Source organism: Lycium ferocissimum, chromosome 2 (assembly GCF_029784015.1).
Source record: "Lycium ferocissimum isolate CSIRO_LF1 chromosome 2, AGI_CSIRO_Lferr_CH_V1, whole genome shotgun sequence".
In the NCBI taxonomy this organism is placed as follows: Eukaryota; Viridiplantae; Streptophyta; class Magnoliopsida; order Solanales; family Solanaceae; genus Lycium; species Lycium ferocissimum.
The window spans coordinates 42,050,210-42,068,977 of record NC_081343.1 but is presented as its reverse complement, the minus strand read 5'-3'; the positions used below and the strand labels follow the sequence as shown (position 1 = coordinate 42,068,977).

At 35.0% G+C, this 18,768-nt stretch overlaps 1 protein-coding gene and 1 pseudogene across 3 annotated transcripts; both read left to right on the top strand.

Annotated features, from left to right (window-relative positions):
- The first annotated feature begins 913 nt into the window (after positions 1-913).
- On the top strand, positions 914-12,669 carry LOC132038094 (uncharacterized). 3 transcript variants are annotated; one of them, XM_059428822.1, is made up of 3 exons: positions 914-1,474; positions 2,869-2,976; positions 4,160-4,711. In XM_059428822.1, exons 2-3 carry the CDS (start codon positions 2,964-2,966, stop codon positions 4,648-4,650), a joined length of 504 nt encoding a protein of 167 aa, XP_059284805.1. In that variant the 5' UTR covers positions 914-1,474; positions 2,869-2,963; the 3' UTR covers positions 4,651-4,711. The 3 variants fall into 3 exon arrangements, 2 of the variants coding, with proteins under 2 accessions (XP_059284805.1, XP_059284801.1); XR_009410156.1 differs by lacking the exons at positions 2,869-2,976; positions 4,160-4,711 and adding exons at positions 7,905-7,969; positions 12,068-12,669 and having other exon boundaries at positions 915-1,474; XM_059428818.1 differs by lacking the exon at positions 2,869-2,976 and having other exon boundaries at positions 917-1,474.
- A 1,236-nt stretch (positions 12,670-13,905) lies between these two features.
- Positions 13,906-18,664, top strand: LOC132038079 (protein WVD2-like 7; annotated as a pseudogene).
- The last annotated feature ends 104 nt before the right edge of the window (positions 18,665-18,768 follow it).

The following is an 18,768-nucleotide window of genomic DNA, read 5'->3' as shown; positions in this document are numbered from 1 at the left end:
CTAGAAGAACAAAACATTCTGCGTGCCAATAACTATTAAAGGATACAAGAAACCTGGATAAATGATAGAATTTGGAATATAAGATTCATATTGATAATCCAACCTGAGAACAATACAGCAAAACTGTTGAGTAAAGTTTCCACGAAAGAAAAATAATTATTATAATGTTGTTTGATGATATAATAGAGCAAATCCCTGTAAATGTCGTTCAAACAAGTAATTATTTTGTGGAGAACTATAAAAGGCAATTTGAGCAAAAGTAAGATGTGGGAATGGGATTACAATAGAGAGTAAATTCGCAATCAGAGATCTTGCTAACTTATGAGTTAGTGCCTGTTTGGATGGGCTTAAAAAAGCAGCTTATAAGCGGTAAAATTTAAATCAAACGAAACCAATTAATTTTTGAGCTTATTTTAAGCCTATCAAAATGCTTTTTAAAAAACCAACCAAACACTCAAAAAAGCTGAAAACAGCTTATAAGCCAATCCAAACGGGCTCTTAGTCACTTTTTCTTTATCACTTTCATATAAGAGAGTTGGCATCCTACGCCAAGGAGCCAGCATGTTTTCGACACAAGTAAATACATTCGTAAGAAAAATGGAAAACTAAAGCTTAACAACATGTTAGTATTAAAAAGTTAAAAGACGCATTTTTAGAATGGTACTACTGAAGTTGATTTAAAAGCAGTTAAACTTGTAAAAATATAGAAACTTTGGCTATGTCTGAAATAGGGGTCTTGAAATCGGCCATCAGCGGACTTTGCCCAGCTACTTTTCAGCTACAAAACGAAGAAATTGTATGATTTTTCCTTCAAAATCGAGGTTATACCTAAGGAACCCTACGTTCTTGAAGGGCAAAACTTATGAGATATTATGTTGTAAAAATATAAAATATGCCTTAAGAAATACTTACTTACCTTGAAGACAAATATCAAAGACCAGCACAAAACAGGGACAGAAGTGCAAATTGCCCTGTAAAACCACAACATCGGGCAGCCGGTCCATTCATACATCGTCCCGTCCCCCGTTGGACTTTGCAGTAGTACGAGGAGTAGAGAGAACTGACAAGTATGCGAAGCTAACCAAAAATCTTACAGTTTCCATTTTTTGCTCTCTCTCTATCTTTGCCTTAATCATGAAAGCAACTAATTTCAATGCTTTTACTCAATTTCGTTTCCTATTATTCAATTCTTCTAAAACCCTTGTTATCCCCTTAAACCCCACCAGATTCAGATTCCTCAACATATCTGCAGCTGCTGCTTTACCTTCTCTTCCTGAAACCCTACAAGAAGACCAAACAGAAGACCAAACAAAAGACACCCTCAGTACCACTACTTCCAAACAACCAGCAGATTTATTTAGGCAAATGGGTTGTACTGAAGATGACATTTCCAAGATTTTTCAACGCCGTCCATCTTTACAAAAAATGGACCTTAAAAACCTTCATTCAAAGCTCAAAATACTCACTGATTTAGGTATACCATCATCTGACTTAACCAAAATCCTTAATTGTCGTCCTCGTTTCCTTAATTGTCGGATTAATCGTTGTTTAGATGAACGTCTTGAGTTTTTTCAATCTTTGTTTGGTACTAAAGAAGTTCTTCTTAAAGCCATTGTAAGAAACCCGTCTTTGCTTACTTATGATTTTCATAAACAGATTAAACCAACTGTTGCGTTTTATGAACAGTTGGGTCTTAGTAGAAGTGATTTAATTTCAATGCTATTAGCTAGACCTACTTTGATACCGAGAAGTTGTTTGGATGACGAAAAAAATGGATTATGTAAGAAGAACCGGGGTCGTAAAGGGTACTAGGATGTATAAACATGTGATTACATTGTTTGCTATTTCGCGTTCGGAGACTATACGTGAAAAGGTGGCTAATTTGGAGAAACATGGTTTTACTGAAGATGAGGTTCTTAGGCTTTTCGGAAAGTCTCCTTTTTTGGTAACATTGTCTGTCGATAAGGTTCAGAGAAACATGACGTTTATATTGGGTACGATGAAGCTTTCTGCTAATTTGGTTCTTGATAACCCGTGTTTGTTGTTCTTGAATTTGGAAACTGCTATAAAGCCGAGGTATTATTTAGGGCTAAAGATAGATGATATGGGTCTGGAACCTCGAGTGACCGGTCCTTCATTGTTAAGAGCAATGAGGATGACGGAAAAGCGGTTCATTAAGGCCTTTATAAATTGCCATCCGGAAGACGTGGCTAATGAATTGATGGAGTGTTATAGAAGCGTTAAATGTGTTAGAAGGTTGGCGGAATCCTCCAAGAAACATGAATGCAAAGGATTTCCCTTTTGAACATATGTTCCAACAGAGACATTTGATTCTGTTTGTTATTGAATTCCTTCATTTTTCATTGAGAAAATGTAGATTATACCTGTATCATTGACTTGCTGGGGATGTTTGATTGTTGTTTTGAAGTATAGTCAATAAGAATGATATTCTGTTGTGCAAGATATTAGTTGGAGTAGAGCTGAAATTACCAAAAAAAAAGAAAAAAGAAAAAGAAAAAAAGAAGAAGATCTATTCGAAGCTTTCAGACCTCTGCAAATTGCCCACGTCTCACCAGATTTGCTCCTTACGCTCCTCAGTTTGTAGGTGTCTTTCTATTGATTTTCTCCTTCTATATGTTCCTTTTTTTCTACTATTGAAATGAAATGAACTCAATAGAGAAGAAAGATAAAAAATTATATAACTGATTTGAACTAATTTGTGTTTGAGGTGTACTTGATTGATAAATTTATCTGTCTTTTTACTAATTTTGGGTCAATAATGTGGCTTTTTCCTTTAAATAAGATTATAAAGTTCATTTTTTTCTGCGGATTAGCTGAGTTTACCATGTCTTTTCTTGGATTTTTAAGTACCCAGAATATAAAATTGTTGGGATCCGTCAACATTAAGCTTTGCTTATGGTGTAGAAGACTTCAAGTTCCTACTTTTCCTCAGCATCATTCCGATGGAGTTTACTGGTATTTGTCTAATTACAGCAATATTTTCTTTCAAAGGTAAATACTGTTGAAAATGCACTTCATATCAGTTTGAGAGCTGAGTCTGCAGCCTTAAAGACCAATGAATTGGCGAACTGTCAAGAACTATATTAGCTGGTATTATCAGTTCATACCGGACAATCAAATAGATAATGATAATCCCTTAAGAAAAATTATTCATACAAGTGTTCTTACTGAAAGTGATGGTACCTAATATTCTGTAATCAAATAATTTGAGACCTGCTTTGAGTTGGAAATTTATGCCAACATATAACTTGGCTAACCGAAACTTACTATAACATACGTTAGCTTCCACTTGAAAATAATTTATGCAAGAAATGGTTACTGGGTTTTTAAGGACAGTAATATTAACTCCATATCTCTGCTTTCTGTCAATCTAGTACACCTGTGAGCGGAGAGAATTACTGAAATGTCTTAGAAGAATGCAATATTATATATATATATATATATATATATATATATATATATATATTTGAGGTAAAGGTAACTTTCAATGGATATTATATTAAAATAAAACACTGATGATACTTCTCCTCGAGAAAGTAACTTTTGCTTTTTTTTTTTTTTTCTTTGGATGATTAGCACAAATTTTTATGGTGATTATGCTTGTATGAGGAGTTTAGAGTACTTTGGAAAGTAAAAGATGGACATTGGAAAACTAATGTTGGCCTTTGGATTTCCAATTAAGGAGTAAGTTGTTTAACTCTCTTATGACTCAAACTTCAGGGAAAAAATTGGCGCTATTTGTTTACAAATGTATCCCATGGTAAATTACCACTTTACTTTTTTAATTTGAATTTAGTTAGTCGCTTAAGTTGCGCTCTTTTTCATATTATATGCCTAGGTTCGAGGCATGTGGACCTTCGGGCCATCGTTGGTGTACTTTTCTGAGAATTATATTTCCTTCTGTTCTTGCCTGTTTCAAGTATAACCTGAAATACAAGACAGCTTTTTGGTTTAAAGTTGATCACTATGGCAATTCTCTGAACTGATGGAGCATTTCAAAAGCATTTCCTTTTTATGTAGTTGTGTTGCTATAGAAAGAACACAATGATAATGAAAAAAAAAATCATTATTAAATGGACCAAAGATGTCAGTTTGTGTGACCCTCTGTCCCCTTTTTTGTTTATCATTGCAATGGAAGGTCTTAATGATATGCTGAAGACTGCCCAAACAAACAGGTGGATAAAGGGATTCAACGTTTCTACCATGTCTGGTGATAACTTGGAAATATCTCATCTACAGTACGCAGACGACACTCTGATAGTCTGTGATGCGGATATTGAACAATTGAAAATTCTGAGGGTAATATTTATTTTGTTCGAGGCTATTTCTGGGTTACACATCAATTGGAATAAGAGTTTCTTATATCCTGTTAATGAGGTAACAAATATAAATATGTTGGCTGGAATACTTGGAGGAAAAGTTGGTGAGCTTCCCACAATATACTTGGGTATGCCACTGGGGGCAAAGAGGAAGTCCAAGGAGCTATGGAATAGTGTCTTGGAAAAATGTGAAAAGAAGCTGGTGAATTGGAAGAGTCAATACCTCTCTTTGGGGGGTAGATTGACTTTAATAAATAGTGTGTTAGATGCTTTGCCAACTTATATGATGTCTATTTTCCAGTTCCTATAAGTGTAGTGAAAAGAATGGATGCTCTAAGAAGAAACTTCTTGTGGCAAGGCAACTGTGATTCTAAAAACGAAAAAGGTCCAAAAATACCCCTAACGTATGGGAAATGGCTCAAAAATACCCTCCATCCACCTATTGATCCAAAAATACCCCTCCATCCACCTATTTGGTCCAAAAATACCCCCAACCTATTTTTTGGCTCAAGAATACTCTTCAAACTAACACCCTAATTTTGATGATATTTTTTCAATTTTAAAATGCCACGTGGCTTGTTTTGATTGGCCACATATATTATTTAAGTTTAAAATTAAACCCCACCCACTTTGAAACCCAAACCCGTTAACCCAGCTGCCAGGCATTAACAACTTGCATTTTGGTGCCTATTTAAAATCCGGTAGGTGTTGTTGAGCTAATTAATCTCTTGGACAAGTTTTTGTTCCAAATTGTCCGAGATGTTGCATATAACCTTTTATGTTAGTGCATGATGATAAAAGAAGTTGTTGAAATTGAATTTCAAGTATTAATTGTTTTGATAAATAATTCACCGGAAATGATGTTCCCATAAGTGAGCTAGTCTGGGTACTATTTGATAGTCTGCGTTCTCTGTGTTAGTCTCTGAGGAGAGTAAGTTTCGACCTTTCATGTGGCATTAGGGGGTTTCCTTCTTGGGAGAACTAGCTGCTCTTCTTACACTAACTTTGAGTACATAAATGCCGAGTCGATTAGGAACAATGCTCATGGCTGCTCATCAGATATGCTTGCAAGTATGGCCACAATATCTGTGTGTGCGCGTTTGTGCAATTTGAAGTGGGTTTAAGTTACAAAATGGGTTAGATTAAATGGGTGGGGTTTCATTTTTAAATTAAATATATATATGTGGCCAATCAAAACAAGCCACGTGGCATTTTAAAATTGGAAAAATACCATCAAAATTAAGGTGTTAGTTTGAGGGGTATTCTTGAGCCAAAAAAATAGGTTGGGGGTATTTTTGGACCAAATAGGTGGATGGAGGGGTATTTTTGGACCAATAGGTGGATGGAGGGTATTTGTGAGCCATTTCCCATACGTTAGGGGTATTTTTGGACCTTTTCCGTTCTAAAAAATTCCATCTGGTTAAATGGGATGCACTTACTGTTGGCAAGAAGGATGGGGGCTTGGGAATCAGAAATATGAAAATTCAGAATCACAATCTCTGATGAAGTGGCCATGGATATTTGTATCAAATGAACAGTCCTTGTGGAAAAGTGTTATCAGTCAGAAATATGGCATGGAGGGAAATTGGATGACAAAGCCAGTAGTCAGCCCATATGGTGTTAGCGTTTGGAAATCAATCAGGAATCTTTGGCCAAAGTTCAAGAACAACTCTTATTTTAAAGTAGGAAATGGTGGGAGGATATCTTTCTGGGAAGACAATTGGTTAGGGCAAAGATCATTGAAGGAACTATTTCCAGATGTTTATAATTTGTGTCAGCAACAAAGTTCAACTGTTGGAGAGGTATGGGACACCAAGTTTGGAGATTGAGCTACAGGAGATTGCTTAATGACTGGGAGAATGACAGTATAACAGGATTCTATCACACTTTGGAAGAGGTCAAAGGTGTTTCCACATCTGAAGACTCTGTACTATGGTCAAATAATAGCCAAGGTACTTACCCTGTCAAAGGAGCTTACAGAGAATACAATGTCTCAAACAATCAGATTGACTGCTGGCCTTGGAAACTGATTTGGAAGGTCAAAATCCCCTATAAAGTAACATGCTTTGCTTGGCTACTAGCTAGAATGCTGTGCTGACTAAGGATAATATAGCCAAAAGGAATATAGATCTGTGTTCAACATGCTTTCTATGTGGAGAGGAGGCAGAGACAATCAATCATCTTTTTTTACACTGCAAAACCACAAAGCTGTGGAGGATCTTCATCAACCTGAAAGGACTTATGTGGGTAATGCCTAGAAGTATTCTGGAGACTTTAGAGAATTGGAATAGCTACAGTAGCCTAGCTATGGAAAAGGAAAGATGGAAACTTATCCCTGCTTGTATTTGGTGGACAGCGTGGAAGGAAAGGAATCAAAGATGCTTTGAAAACAAATGTAGCTCCGTCCAGAACTTGAAGATGAAGTGCTTAGTTTTGTTTTATTTTCTTTTTGGTGTAAACATGAATATAAGGAAGATCATGAAACATTTGTAGATGTTATAGGAACCTTGTGAACCAAAGGAATAGGAGACTGATGTATAGAATTTTGTAATTGCTTTGGACTGCATTAACTTGGTGCAGTTTTTTTTTTTGGATATATAAAACAGTTGTTACCTTCTCAAAAAAGAAAATGTTGATACTGATTTGCCTCTTATTTAACACCTGGAAGCTGCTATGTTGCTCTTTTGAAAAATATTCTAGTATCTATTCTAATTTAGTCTCTAATGGTAGGTGTATTATACATATTCACTTCCAACTTTTAGAATCTGGAAGCTTGTTTACTAGGTGCTTCTGGTATTGTAGAACTTGGGCTGACATGTAGTCCACTGTTGATAGTTAAGATCAGATCAGTTACCCTCTGTTTGGATGGTCATTACCCATGGTTTCATAATGTACAATATCGTATTGCACTGTACTGTACTATATTAATGAATAGAACGCTTGGGTAGAATGTATAGTTTGTTGTGGTTTAAATTTTAATAATATTTTTATTGTTTGGTTTGACTGTATGCCTTAACCTTTAATTGCAAACTAGTTTATATTTTATATTAATAAAACTAAGGTAAAGGATAAAATAGGAACTTTTAAAATATATGTAGGTGGTGGGTTGGGGGCGGTTGGGTGGTGGTGGTAGGGTGGGGTGGCGGAGTGTTGGTGGGGTGGGTGGTGGGTGGGGGTATGATGGGGAAATAAAGAAGTAACCACGCAAAAATCACCAAATCCGTGGTTACAAAAATTGAGCGTTTTCATGGTTATATAACAGAATTAAGGAAAACAATATGATAATGAACCATGGGAAACAACCATCCAAACAGGGGGTAACTAGATGAACATTTAGTTTTTACCGTGGCTAGATGATTTATTAGTACTTCTGCTGTTTCATATGAGAAAGTTCATCATCCTGTTCTAATTTAGCGGGACTATTTCGTATAATAGCACGCAATGAAACTATGTGAGCTATCATTCAGTTACAAAGGTTAAGCTATTATCGGTGTAGCTTTATCTAGCCTTGAAGAATTCTTGTAATACTCAAATTTCTCTACTTCTTTTGTGCTTGTGGATCAGGTCGTATCTGGGAGGCGACATGTGGGGATCATGTCTGCCGAACCTATTGAAAATTACAGCGTGAGGTAATAAAAAAGCACGTACTTTTTTCTTCAATACGGAGTCTCATTTGCTTTTTTGGTCATTTCATCTAAGCCCGTCAACCGGTTAAACCGGAACCGGACCGGTAACCGGTTACGGAACCGGCCGGTTTCCGGTTAAAAAACCGGAACCGGCCACCGGTTCCGGTTTACCGGTTTCAAACCCAAAACCGGAACCGGTCCGGTTCAAACAGTCCAAAACCCTTTTTTTTTTATTTTTTGTATAGTATATATATTATAGTATTTATTAGTATATTGTAGGTATATTTACATATGTTATATAAGTTTATAAGTAAAGTTTAAATATTTACCGACTAACAAAGTAACAAAGAAAGAATACAAAGATATACGTGTATATATATATATATATATATATATATATATATATATTAGTTATATGCTTAAGCCTTATGTTATACTACATATACCTAAAATATAATAAGAATATACTTATTATATATATCAATATACTTAGGTTATATAACTTATATATATATATATAGATATATCATATATGTTTAAGTTATATATATTAATATATATATGTTTAAGTTATATATACTATATTATATATACTTATATAGTATATATACTTATAACTTATATTATATATATATATATATATATATATATATATATATATAGTATACTTATAACTTATATTTATAGATTAATTTTTTCTAAGTTTATAAATTCGTATATACGTATAATATATAATATAATGTATAACTTAAAGTCTTAAACATATATATGTATATATATATATATATATATATGTTTAAGTTATAAGTATATTTATATTATAAGTATATTCTTAGTATATTTTAGTTATTTTTCAAGTATATAACTTTTTAGTTTTTAATTTAAGTAGATGTATATTATAAGTATATTCTTAGTATATTTTAGGTATATTCCTAACTTAATATAAGTAAAAATATGAACACAAGTAAATAGAAGAAAGCTCAATGAGCCATATATTTTATTCATTCTTGGATAACATTTATTTTGCAAGTTGTAGTTTTTTTTTTAACTTGCAAATAATACATAAGTTGCAAAGAAATAGTCGAATAATAAAATCACCAATTCTGAATCATTTCGTTAATTTCCCCCATATCATATTCGGTCATGGAGATATCTTCAAAGTCTTCCATTTGGTCCGGTCCACTTGCTATCAAATCTTCAATTTCTTCCTCTTCGCCTTCCTCCGCTTCTAAGTTTTGGTTGCGTCGCTCCGATCTAATCCAATAGCGAATGCACACTAGTACTTGCAAGCTAAAGAAATGCCGATAATGAGTGTCTATGGTCTCCAATTTGTCGTCTTCCTTGGCTAAATGCGCTCTCCGAAGCCACGGTTGATACTTGAACCGTAAGGATATCTCGAGCCATTCTTGAGAGTATCGGATGACTTGCCTTGTACTTCTTCCACCGTGCTAAGACGTCCAATTCATCCGGTTCCTTCGATATCCACATTTGGCTGCATCAAATAAAATTTATATTCATCAAAGTTTGCACTAGAAGAAGGAGTTGGTCGTGAATGTAAAACTTTTAAATGCGATAAACCCGACAAGCCCTTTTTGCTACTTTGATAAGTAGTAGGGCGTGGAGCAACGGGTGTAGCACGTTCTTCCAAATTAGAATAATGAGTAAAAACTTTTCTAAACTCATCATCAATAGCGAGTTCGGCTTCAGCTAAAGATGGTTGAACTCCCGCTTCAATTTCTAAAAATGTATAAATTTGACCAACCAATGCTTTAGTATAAGACACTTTTAAACAAGGATTTAACAGAGAACCCAATATAAATAAAGTTGGGATGGGAAAAAAATACTTCTTAAATTTTATTATCATTTCAAAAATAGCCGCTTGATAACCGGGTTTATATTTATATTCTTGTAAAACTCTAGCTATTTCCGCTAAGTAGACTAAAATTCCGAGCTTACCGTGGATAGAATTGTCTAGAAAAAGCAAGAGTTGCATTATAAAAATTTTCTAAGAGTTCTATACATTCTTTAACATCTTCCCAATGCGTAAAATTTAACCAATCATCACTATTAATATTATATTTGTTGTGAACTTGTTGTATGGGAGTCCTACACTCATATGCTTGTTGTAGTATAATGTAAGTGTAGTTCCACCTAGTCTCAATTTCTACTTGAATTTTCCTAGGTCTAAGGTTATTTTCCACACAAGCATTCTTAAAATCTCTAAGCCTTCCCCTATTAGCATTACAAAAAAGAAACGCAACCGCATCTCTAACTTTTTTAATAGAATCGTCAAAACAATAAGATCATCTTTAACAATTAAATTTAAAATGTGACAACTACATCTCACCCGAAAATATTTTTTTAGCGGAGGGTTTAATTCTCTCTTTAAAAGACCAATCGCCTTTGTATTATTAGAAGCATTATCTAAAGCAATACAAAGTGTTTTTCTATAAATATTAAAAAATCTCATAATAGTAGACATTGAATCCGCTAAAAATTTTCCATCGTGACGGCCTTTTCCTTCATCATATAAAAAAGCTATAATTCTTTTTTGCATAATCCAATTGTCATCAGCCCAATGACACGTAATAGCAAAAAAAATCTAATTTGTTAAGACTAAGACCTAAATCGGCGTAAGAGAAACATTACAATTTAAAGAATTAAATACATGGCGCAAATAAAATCTATATTTTTTATACAAATCTATAACATCCGCTCTACAAGTACTTCTTAGAATACCCTCAAATAACGGATTATAACAACGTTGAATGTAAGTAACAAACCCCAAACCCGAAGGAAAGGAAAATGGTAAACAATCGTAAGCTACCATTTTAGCTATTTCTACACGCTCTTTTTTCTTGTCATACTTAAAATTTCTCCGGTTCGTGGGTCTATCGTCATTTGAATACCCCCCACATTTGAACCCGTTTGCTCTCCCAAACATCCATATGTTTAAGTCTCATATGATTATTTAGTGTACCCGTTCCACCATCTTTACTAGTTCCTTGCCTAAAAGCAAATACTTGTCCACATAGGCTACATTTAACTGTTTGGCTTTCCCTATCCTTAGTCATAAATTTTCAAATTTTAGCGGTTGGCTTTCGAGTTCTAGGCGGTTTGTCTTGTGTATGTGATTGTGCGACATGTATCTTCTATGGGATTTTCGGGAGCTTGTGTTTCATCATCATCATCGTCATCAATTTCATTAAAAATGTTGGTAAAATGTTGTTGCATTGCCTCATGACCTAAAAGTGAATTATTTCCACCAACATCAATACCTAAATTAGGCGTTTCTTCCACAAATGTTTCCTCATTAAGCCCACCCTAACAATACCACTACTACTACCGCACCACGTCTAAATCTCTTTGCCATTATTAAATAGAATTAATTTAAATAACACTCAAATAAATCACAAGAAAATAAATTGCAACAAATTAAATTGCTAGAATTAAATTGCGTAAATTAAATTGCGAAAAATAAAGATAGAGTTGGAACGAAGGTACCAAATTGCCTTAATTTCCAACAAAGTGAAGGCGGCTAGAATTGCAAATCCACCAAAGGTACTTCGGATTGTTGCAAGATCACTAACTCCACCAACAATATTATAATTGCAAAATTAATAATTGAAACTATAATAACACTTTATAATATTTATTTGAGAGAAATTTAAAGTGGCTAATTGTTGCAAAGTAACTATAATTGAGAGATTGAGATTTGAGAGAAAGAGAAGAATGAATTGGTATGGATTAAAATGAAAATGAAGAAGGGTTTATATAGGGGTGGATCGGTTAAAGTGTTAAAAAAAAAAAAGTTTGGAGGGGGGGGGGGGGGGGGGCAAAAAAGGATTAAATGGCCGTTTGGCAATGGCCATTTTTGCAAATAATTTTGTTGCCCGTCCAATAACGTCCCCACAGTCACGGCCAACGGCTATAAAAAAAAAAAAAATTAATTTCGCCACCGTTTAACCGCTTCCGGTTTCAAAAAAATTGAAACCGGACCCAGAAAAATAAACGGTTAACCGGTTCAACCGGTTCCGGTTCGAACCGGTGAAATCGGCCCGGTTGACGGGCTTAAATTTTCATCCATATGGTTCTTTCTAGGTTATTGTTTGATGACTTGCATAAGACTGGCATTTTCTAGTGGAACTACCCCTACCATCTTGGGAGCAACAAGTCATTCTCATGCGAGATTACATCAAAACTCTAAAGAAACATGGATTTAGCGGGGATCCTCCCAGAAGAAAGTGATTATTAAATCACACCATGAATATGCTAATTGTGGGTGGATGCTTTACATTACTTATGGTTAGCAGACAATCTTCTCACGTGCGCAAAGTGGCGACAATGACCTGCCTCTGAACTGATCAGTGCTGTAAGTAAGGCCATGATGATGACTAGCTCCTTATATACTGTCATATGTGCAGTCGAGTTTGTGACATGTTATAAACAATGCGAATTTGATATATCCATTGAAACTACAAAGGCCAAAAGTAGAATTCCAGTTGAAACAAAGGACGCAACGGAACTTGCAAAAAAAGTTGTTACAAAGACAAGTTTGATGTGACGATAGAGAGAAAAAATGAACATGGCAAGGAAGATATTATTCTCTCTTGGGTCATTAATTTTGTTTCCAAATTGTACTAAAACGTCTGAAATCTGTTACTGAGAAACAAGAAAGTGGATTAAAGAAGAGTTGAGAACGACTTTGGTGGTTGGTACGCATTCATTGCCTCTTTTTTACTTATCGAACACAAATTCTTTATGAAACCTCCATATCCAGCAATTTTACCAACCAATATTTGTTTAATTCAAAGCAAAGTAATACGGCTGGAGCTTGACATATGCTTTCTTCCCTTTTTATTATACTTTCCGCTTGAAACTACAACATTGACCAACAAATAGTTGATCAGTCACTGCACTGTCTCGATTTATCAAAGCACAAAATTAGAATGTTGTTGGCATGTGAAAGAATAGCATTTAAACTGTACTAGTTGCTAATAATGGTGTTTGCTTGGGTCCAGCTCTTTGACATGGCTCTTTCACTCTTGGTAAATTTCAAAAGGTTTCCTATGCTATAAGCTGCTACTCCTGTTTTTCAATTGAAAATATGACGTCATAACAACTGGTGGTTCAGCCAATTGCATCTGCTGTTGCAAGTCACATGAAAATTCTCCTGCCAAATTTCGCAAAAATAACTGTGTTATGTAAATAAGCACATTTAGGGAAGCAAAATACAAATACTAATGAGCAACACAAAATTGATGTTTTTTGAAACACAAACAGCTATCCCATGTCCAATCACTTGCAAGAACATGTTTGAAAACAATCTTTCCCATCTTCTTGCAAGAGTACATACCGTCACGTTTTCTTTCACTTGCTCAAAGAATACGAACCACATACTTAAGACGTCTTCAAGAAAACAATTAAGATTTAGAAAATTTAATTGAATTCTAAATTTATAATTTATACATAATTAATGAATTTAAGATGAATACAACCCGTATAATATATAGCTCCGCCCACGCGAGCTCCTCTAATATGATTGATTAAAATCTACCTAAACACTACAAAAAAATCTACCTAAACATTCAAATCCAAGACTATTTTCTTGTCAAAACGTCACATAATGATTTGTTGTCCTCGTACTATATTTGGACAAATGAAACAAGATATATATCCGTCAGGATGTAACATTCTTGTGAGTGTGAACAACATAATCGGAAAATCATCTGCCACCAGCAATTTTTTCCAAAACAAAACTTTGAAGTGTATTTTAGCTCAAATTGTGGGCCCCGCCTCTTCGACTGAAAACGATCTAAACTTTTTGTCTTGGTCAAGCAAGCAGAATACTTTTTCCTTTTTCCTCTAACTATCAGGGGCCTACACCTTTAAACAACGTTTCTCTTGTACACTTTTACCATTTGAATTTCAAATTTAAATGGTCAGATCCCTACAGAGAGAAAAGTGTGTGTGCATGAGAGAGAGAAATAGATTTACATGCCAACAATTATTATAAGGGAAAAAACAAGAAGTTAACAACAACAACAGAACAATAATCCTAGTAATTTTCTGGTAACATCCTAGTACTTCCAGGTTCCTCAGTTTGTTTTGTTGCAAACTGATTATTTCTTGTCGTATAATGGGAGATTCAGCTTGTCTTATGCGTGCCTTCTCTTACGCTTCTGCCTTACCACCCAATGAAGCTAAACAGGTAATATTACTCTCTTTCTACACTCACCTAATGAGTGGACAAAACCAGGATTTTCACCGGAGAATTCAAAATATAAATAAGTAAACACACGAACAAAAGACGGAGATTAAACATAATAAATTTTTTAAAAAAATTAACATTGTACATACGATGTACTCTAGTGAAAATACTGGCTCCACCCCTGCCTATTTTTACTGAGAATAATTTCACATCTATGTCTCCTTCCACTTCCCTATTTCACTCCATATTTTCTTTCTTTCTTTCTTTAAAGGGTTATTCTTTTTTCTTCTTGTAAATTCAGCGAAACCACATGCATGCTCTAGGGGAGTCCGTTTCTTTTGGGAGATTTACAACAGTCATTGGCATGGGATAAATGGTCCACATTTTCTCACAAGCGCTATGTTGAGGAAGCAGAAAGGTATGCTCAGCCAGGTTCTGTTGCACAGAAGAAAGCTTTCTTTGAAGCTCATTACAAGAAAATTGCTGCCCAAAAGGCTGCTGCTTTGCTCGAACAAGCCAATACCCAAGAAGAGGCCAATGAAGATATCACCAAAAATAGTCTTGCAGTGGATCCTAATGTCAATAGTTCCATGGAAGGGGTTGCAGATGTGATGGAGACAGAAAATACCGCCCCTTTAACTCCCGTAGAAACGATTTCAGGATCAGAGCTTAGTGAAACATCTCATACAGAGAAACCTTTGCTAAAGGTAAATATGTTCTACACACCCCTATGGTTTTTACTTGAATTTCTGTTCTACATAGTACTCCCTTCCTTTCAATTTGTTTGTCTTAATTTCATTTTTAGTTTGTTTAGAAAAAATGTTACTTTCTATATTTAAACTCCTCACACTCAACATCCTACATGACATATTTCAGACCACATGATCCAAAGGACATTTTGTACATTATATATATATATATATATATATGTATCTTTTTTAACAAAATTCAAAAGTTTGCTTTATCTTTTGGAATTTCCTGTCGAGTCAGACTAATACAAACAAATTGAAACGGAGGGAGTATTATGTTATCATTGATGTTAGGATCAAGCTCCTCATGCCAAAAGTTACAGCTGATAGAAACTGTGCAACTTTTTGTTAACCAAACCCATCAAGCAAACAACATGTTCGACGATGACTTCCATTCGGCCCATCGTCTGGCCTCACCAAAGGCAGTATGTGGGCATTACCGAACAGTTACACTCCTATATTAGAATGTGTCGAGACTTTTGTAGTCTGGTTAATAACTTGTATGGTGAGTCGTTAAGAACATCTAGTTTTAGAGAATCTTATAATTTTGCCTTAAAAAAGGAAAATCACTAACCTGAATGAAATGGATTCTAGTAGAGAGGATTAGATATAGTTTGATTAACTGATTGATTCATCTAATTTAATATGCTAGTGTGTGGAGATTGATTTTCTTCGTTGATTCAGCAGAGTTCCAGCTCTAAGCAAGACGATGATGTTACATCTGCGACGAGCAAGAAAAGATCAGCTTTTTCTTCATTCAAATCATCAGTTCACTCTATAAAGTCTAAAATTCCACCTTCACCATCTAGGCATAACATTCCTCGTCATGTCAATAAAGAAAACAATTTCACTCCAATCACAAAGAATCCCACATCAGTGTTTGCGAACGAAAAGAGATCATCCTCAAAATCTTTAAGCAAATTGATGAATTTCACCCCTGCCAAAGAGCCAGATAAGGTGCCTCCTCCCCCTCCTTCCCTCAAGAAAGAAAATCCAAAGGTCGCTCCCAATGCCGTGAAGAAGTGTGTTACTCCTCTCAAAACTCCTGTGGTACTTACTTTCCTCTGCTTGTTTATATCTCATTCACTAAATGCTAATCCTGCTAATAATTGTATTTAAGGTTTTATATTAGCAGTGTCGTTTAACTTGTTATAGCAAGTAAGTTATCTTTTTATCAGGTTACTAATTACTGCTTGTGAAAGAGATTTACTTGTAATTACCTTATAATCTATTTTTCCAAAGATAAAATTGTAAATATTATGCTGGACTTGGTTAAAATTTATTCATTTTTCACCTGCAGGCAAATTCAAATGGTGCAGCCAAACGTCCCATGATAACCCCATCTTCTGAAAATAGAAGGTATATATTTGTCATAGTAAAATGACAGTTTAAGCTTTGACTACAAAAAAAATTCCATGATAGCAACAACCATTAACTTGGTCACTTTTTCAAATTTACAGGATGGAAACACCAATTCATCCGGCAGCTTCAGGAAGTCAAACGGCCGGCCCAAAATGGAATATCTTGTCAGCTGTGTAAGTATCTTCAAAATAATAACCTTGGATTTGACTTTTATGGAGTAGATTACTGCATGTACATTAAGACGGCAACATCTTGGTAGAAGGGCATTGAGTTAACATGTAAAACTGCTAATATGACATTACAGCAAACATAGACGAGCTTTACCATTACAGGGTTCCTTTCATTTTAAATTCAAGTTGGATGAAGGCTAACATAAGCTAACATATAAAGAATATCTGAGAAACTCTCTATATTAAAAGTTGGGAAAAGGGTCAAAAATACCCCTCTACTTTGGAAAAAGGGCTAAAAATATCCTCCAAACTTATTTTGGGTCAAAAATACCCCTCCCATCCTTAAAGTTTTCAAATATACCCCTGTCTTGACGGAAATTATCCCCCAAAATAACCCGAAATTAGTTTTTAAACCCGAAATTATGGGTTATTATTTAGTTGGGTCGGGTTTAAATGATGGAGCGGGTTTAAAAACTAATTTCGGGTTATTTTGAGGGATAATTTCCGTCAAGACAGGGGTATATTTGAAAACTTTAAGGATGGGAGGGGTATTTTTGACTTCGGAGGATATTTTTAGCCCTTTTTCCAAAGTAGAGGGGTATTTTTGACCCTTTTCCCTTAAAAGTTTGAGTTAAGGAGCAGTTGATTCTACTGGTAGAATATAGTTCTATGTTCAGACAGGCATAGTCTTCTTAATAAGCGAATTGAAAACAAAACTACATAGTAAAATTATTGTCTTATGTGCATGGAATCGATACGTCAGTCAGGATCATAAAAATAAGAAATGGTGCATAAATCAATCATACACAAGGTGTGCCCTATATTGGCATGAATCCAAGTTGCACTATGCAGATTATAGGATTCTATCATTTTGTTGTGCCACTGGATTTCTCTTACCTTAGTACTGTTCTTCAGTTGTTCCAAGTCTTTAACAGCCTGCCGTAACAAACTACAATCACCCTCTTTATCCACTCCATTTCTACTGAGGACAGAAGAAAGAGCTGCAAGAAGGAAACAGGTAAGGCCTTCTTTTTAATGTCTATTGGCATCTTCAATAAGATTATCTCTGCATTTCTTAGGTCCAATCCCATCTTACACCTGTAACTACAATTCAGAAGCTTGAGGAGAAATTCAATGCAAAGGAGGTACAGAAAGTTCAGCTACAAACAAAACTAAAGGTTCTTCCTGAGCTTCCTTATTGGCTTGTCCAATTTTTCTGACTTTCTTTATTGTCTCTCCAACAACTTAACTGCTTAATGCCTTGACATTGCAAGCAATAAGCAAATAAATTTGATAAGAAGGGATACCCTTTTGCTTGCAGGAGAAAGCTGAATTGGAGCTTAGGAAACTTCGACAAAGCTGTTGTTTCAGAGCTCGTCCCCTGCCTAAGTTCTACAAGGAAAGAGAAACAACAAAAAATCACACAAAAAAGGTACTACCATGATTTCTTGCAACTCCAATCCAGATATTCCTAATAAACCACTTTTGATCCCATTGTCAAAATATGTCATGGACTCATGGTATATGGCCATGACGAGTTTTCACTATCAACTTATGGTTTTTTCATTTCTAATAGTCTACTGTCAAAACAATGAACCGACTGATGATCATTTTTCTCCACGAGTACATTCTTTTACATACTTTGAATAGTTCTGGTTTTGTCCATGCTGGTTTTGTTCATGCTCTCCCCTTGGGGGAAGTGGTTCATATGGTTTAGTTTGATGCAGACCCCATTAAAACGTCTTCTGTCACCAAAACTTGGAAGAAATTCCAGTAACAGCACAATGCAAGACTTGATGTCGCAGCCAACTTCTACATATTCGACCAAGAATGGCTCTTACGAGAATTCAGGAAAGAAGAATAGCCCAAAACATATAAATGTTCATACCTTGCCAACAGTACCGTCTAATGATCAGAACGCATCCCCAAATATACAACATCAATTTGGAGTCTCGCCCAATCGAATGTTCAGAGATTTATGATGTCTTCCATCATACCATCAAAGAGATGCAACTCGTAGATGTTGTGTTGATTGTTGAAGCTATCTATACGCGAGGACCATTGTTACTTGTTTTATGAAGTTGAAAACTAAAGTTTAGGCTAGGTTTTCCACTGTGAGCATTGTTCCATATGGTATCTGCCTTTGTACATCATAAAGTAAAACTTTACAAGTTTCAGGGTGACATTCAACAATTTATCAAACTTATATCGCAGCAAATAGCCTTCCAAATTTGTCTTTATGTATTGCACTATGCATTACAACAATTTATTCAAATAAATATCAAACTTATATCGCAGTAAGTACAACAA

Excerpts from the sequence above, each read along its gene's own strand:
- LOC132038094 (XM_059428818.1), top strand. The coding sequence starts at position 1,135 with ATGAAAGCAACTAATTTCAATGCTTTTACTCAATTTCGTTTCCTATTA. Across the intron at positions 1,475-4,159 it reads CAAAATACTCACTGATTTAG|GTCTTAATGATATGCTGAAG; the intron begins GTATACCATCAT and ends TTGCAATGGAAG.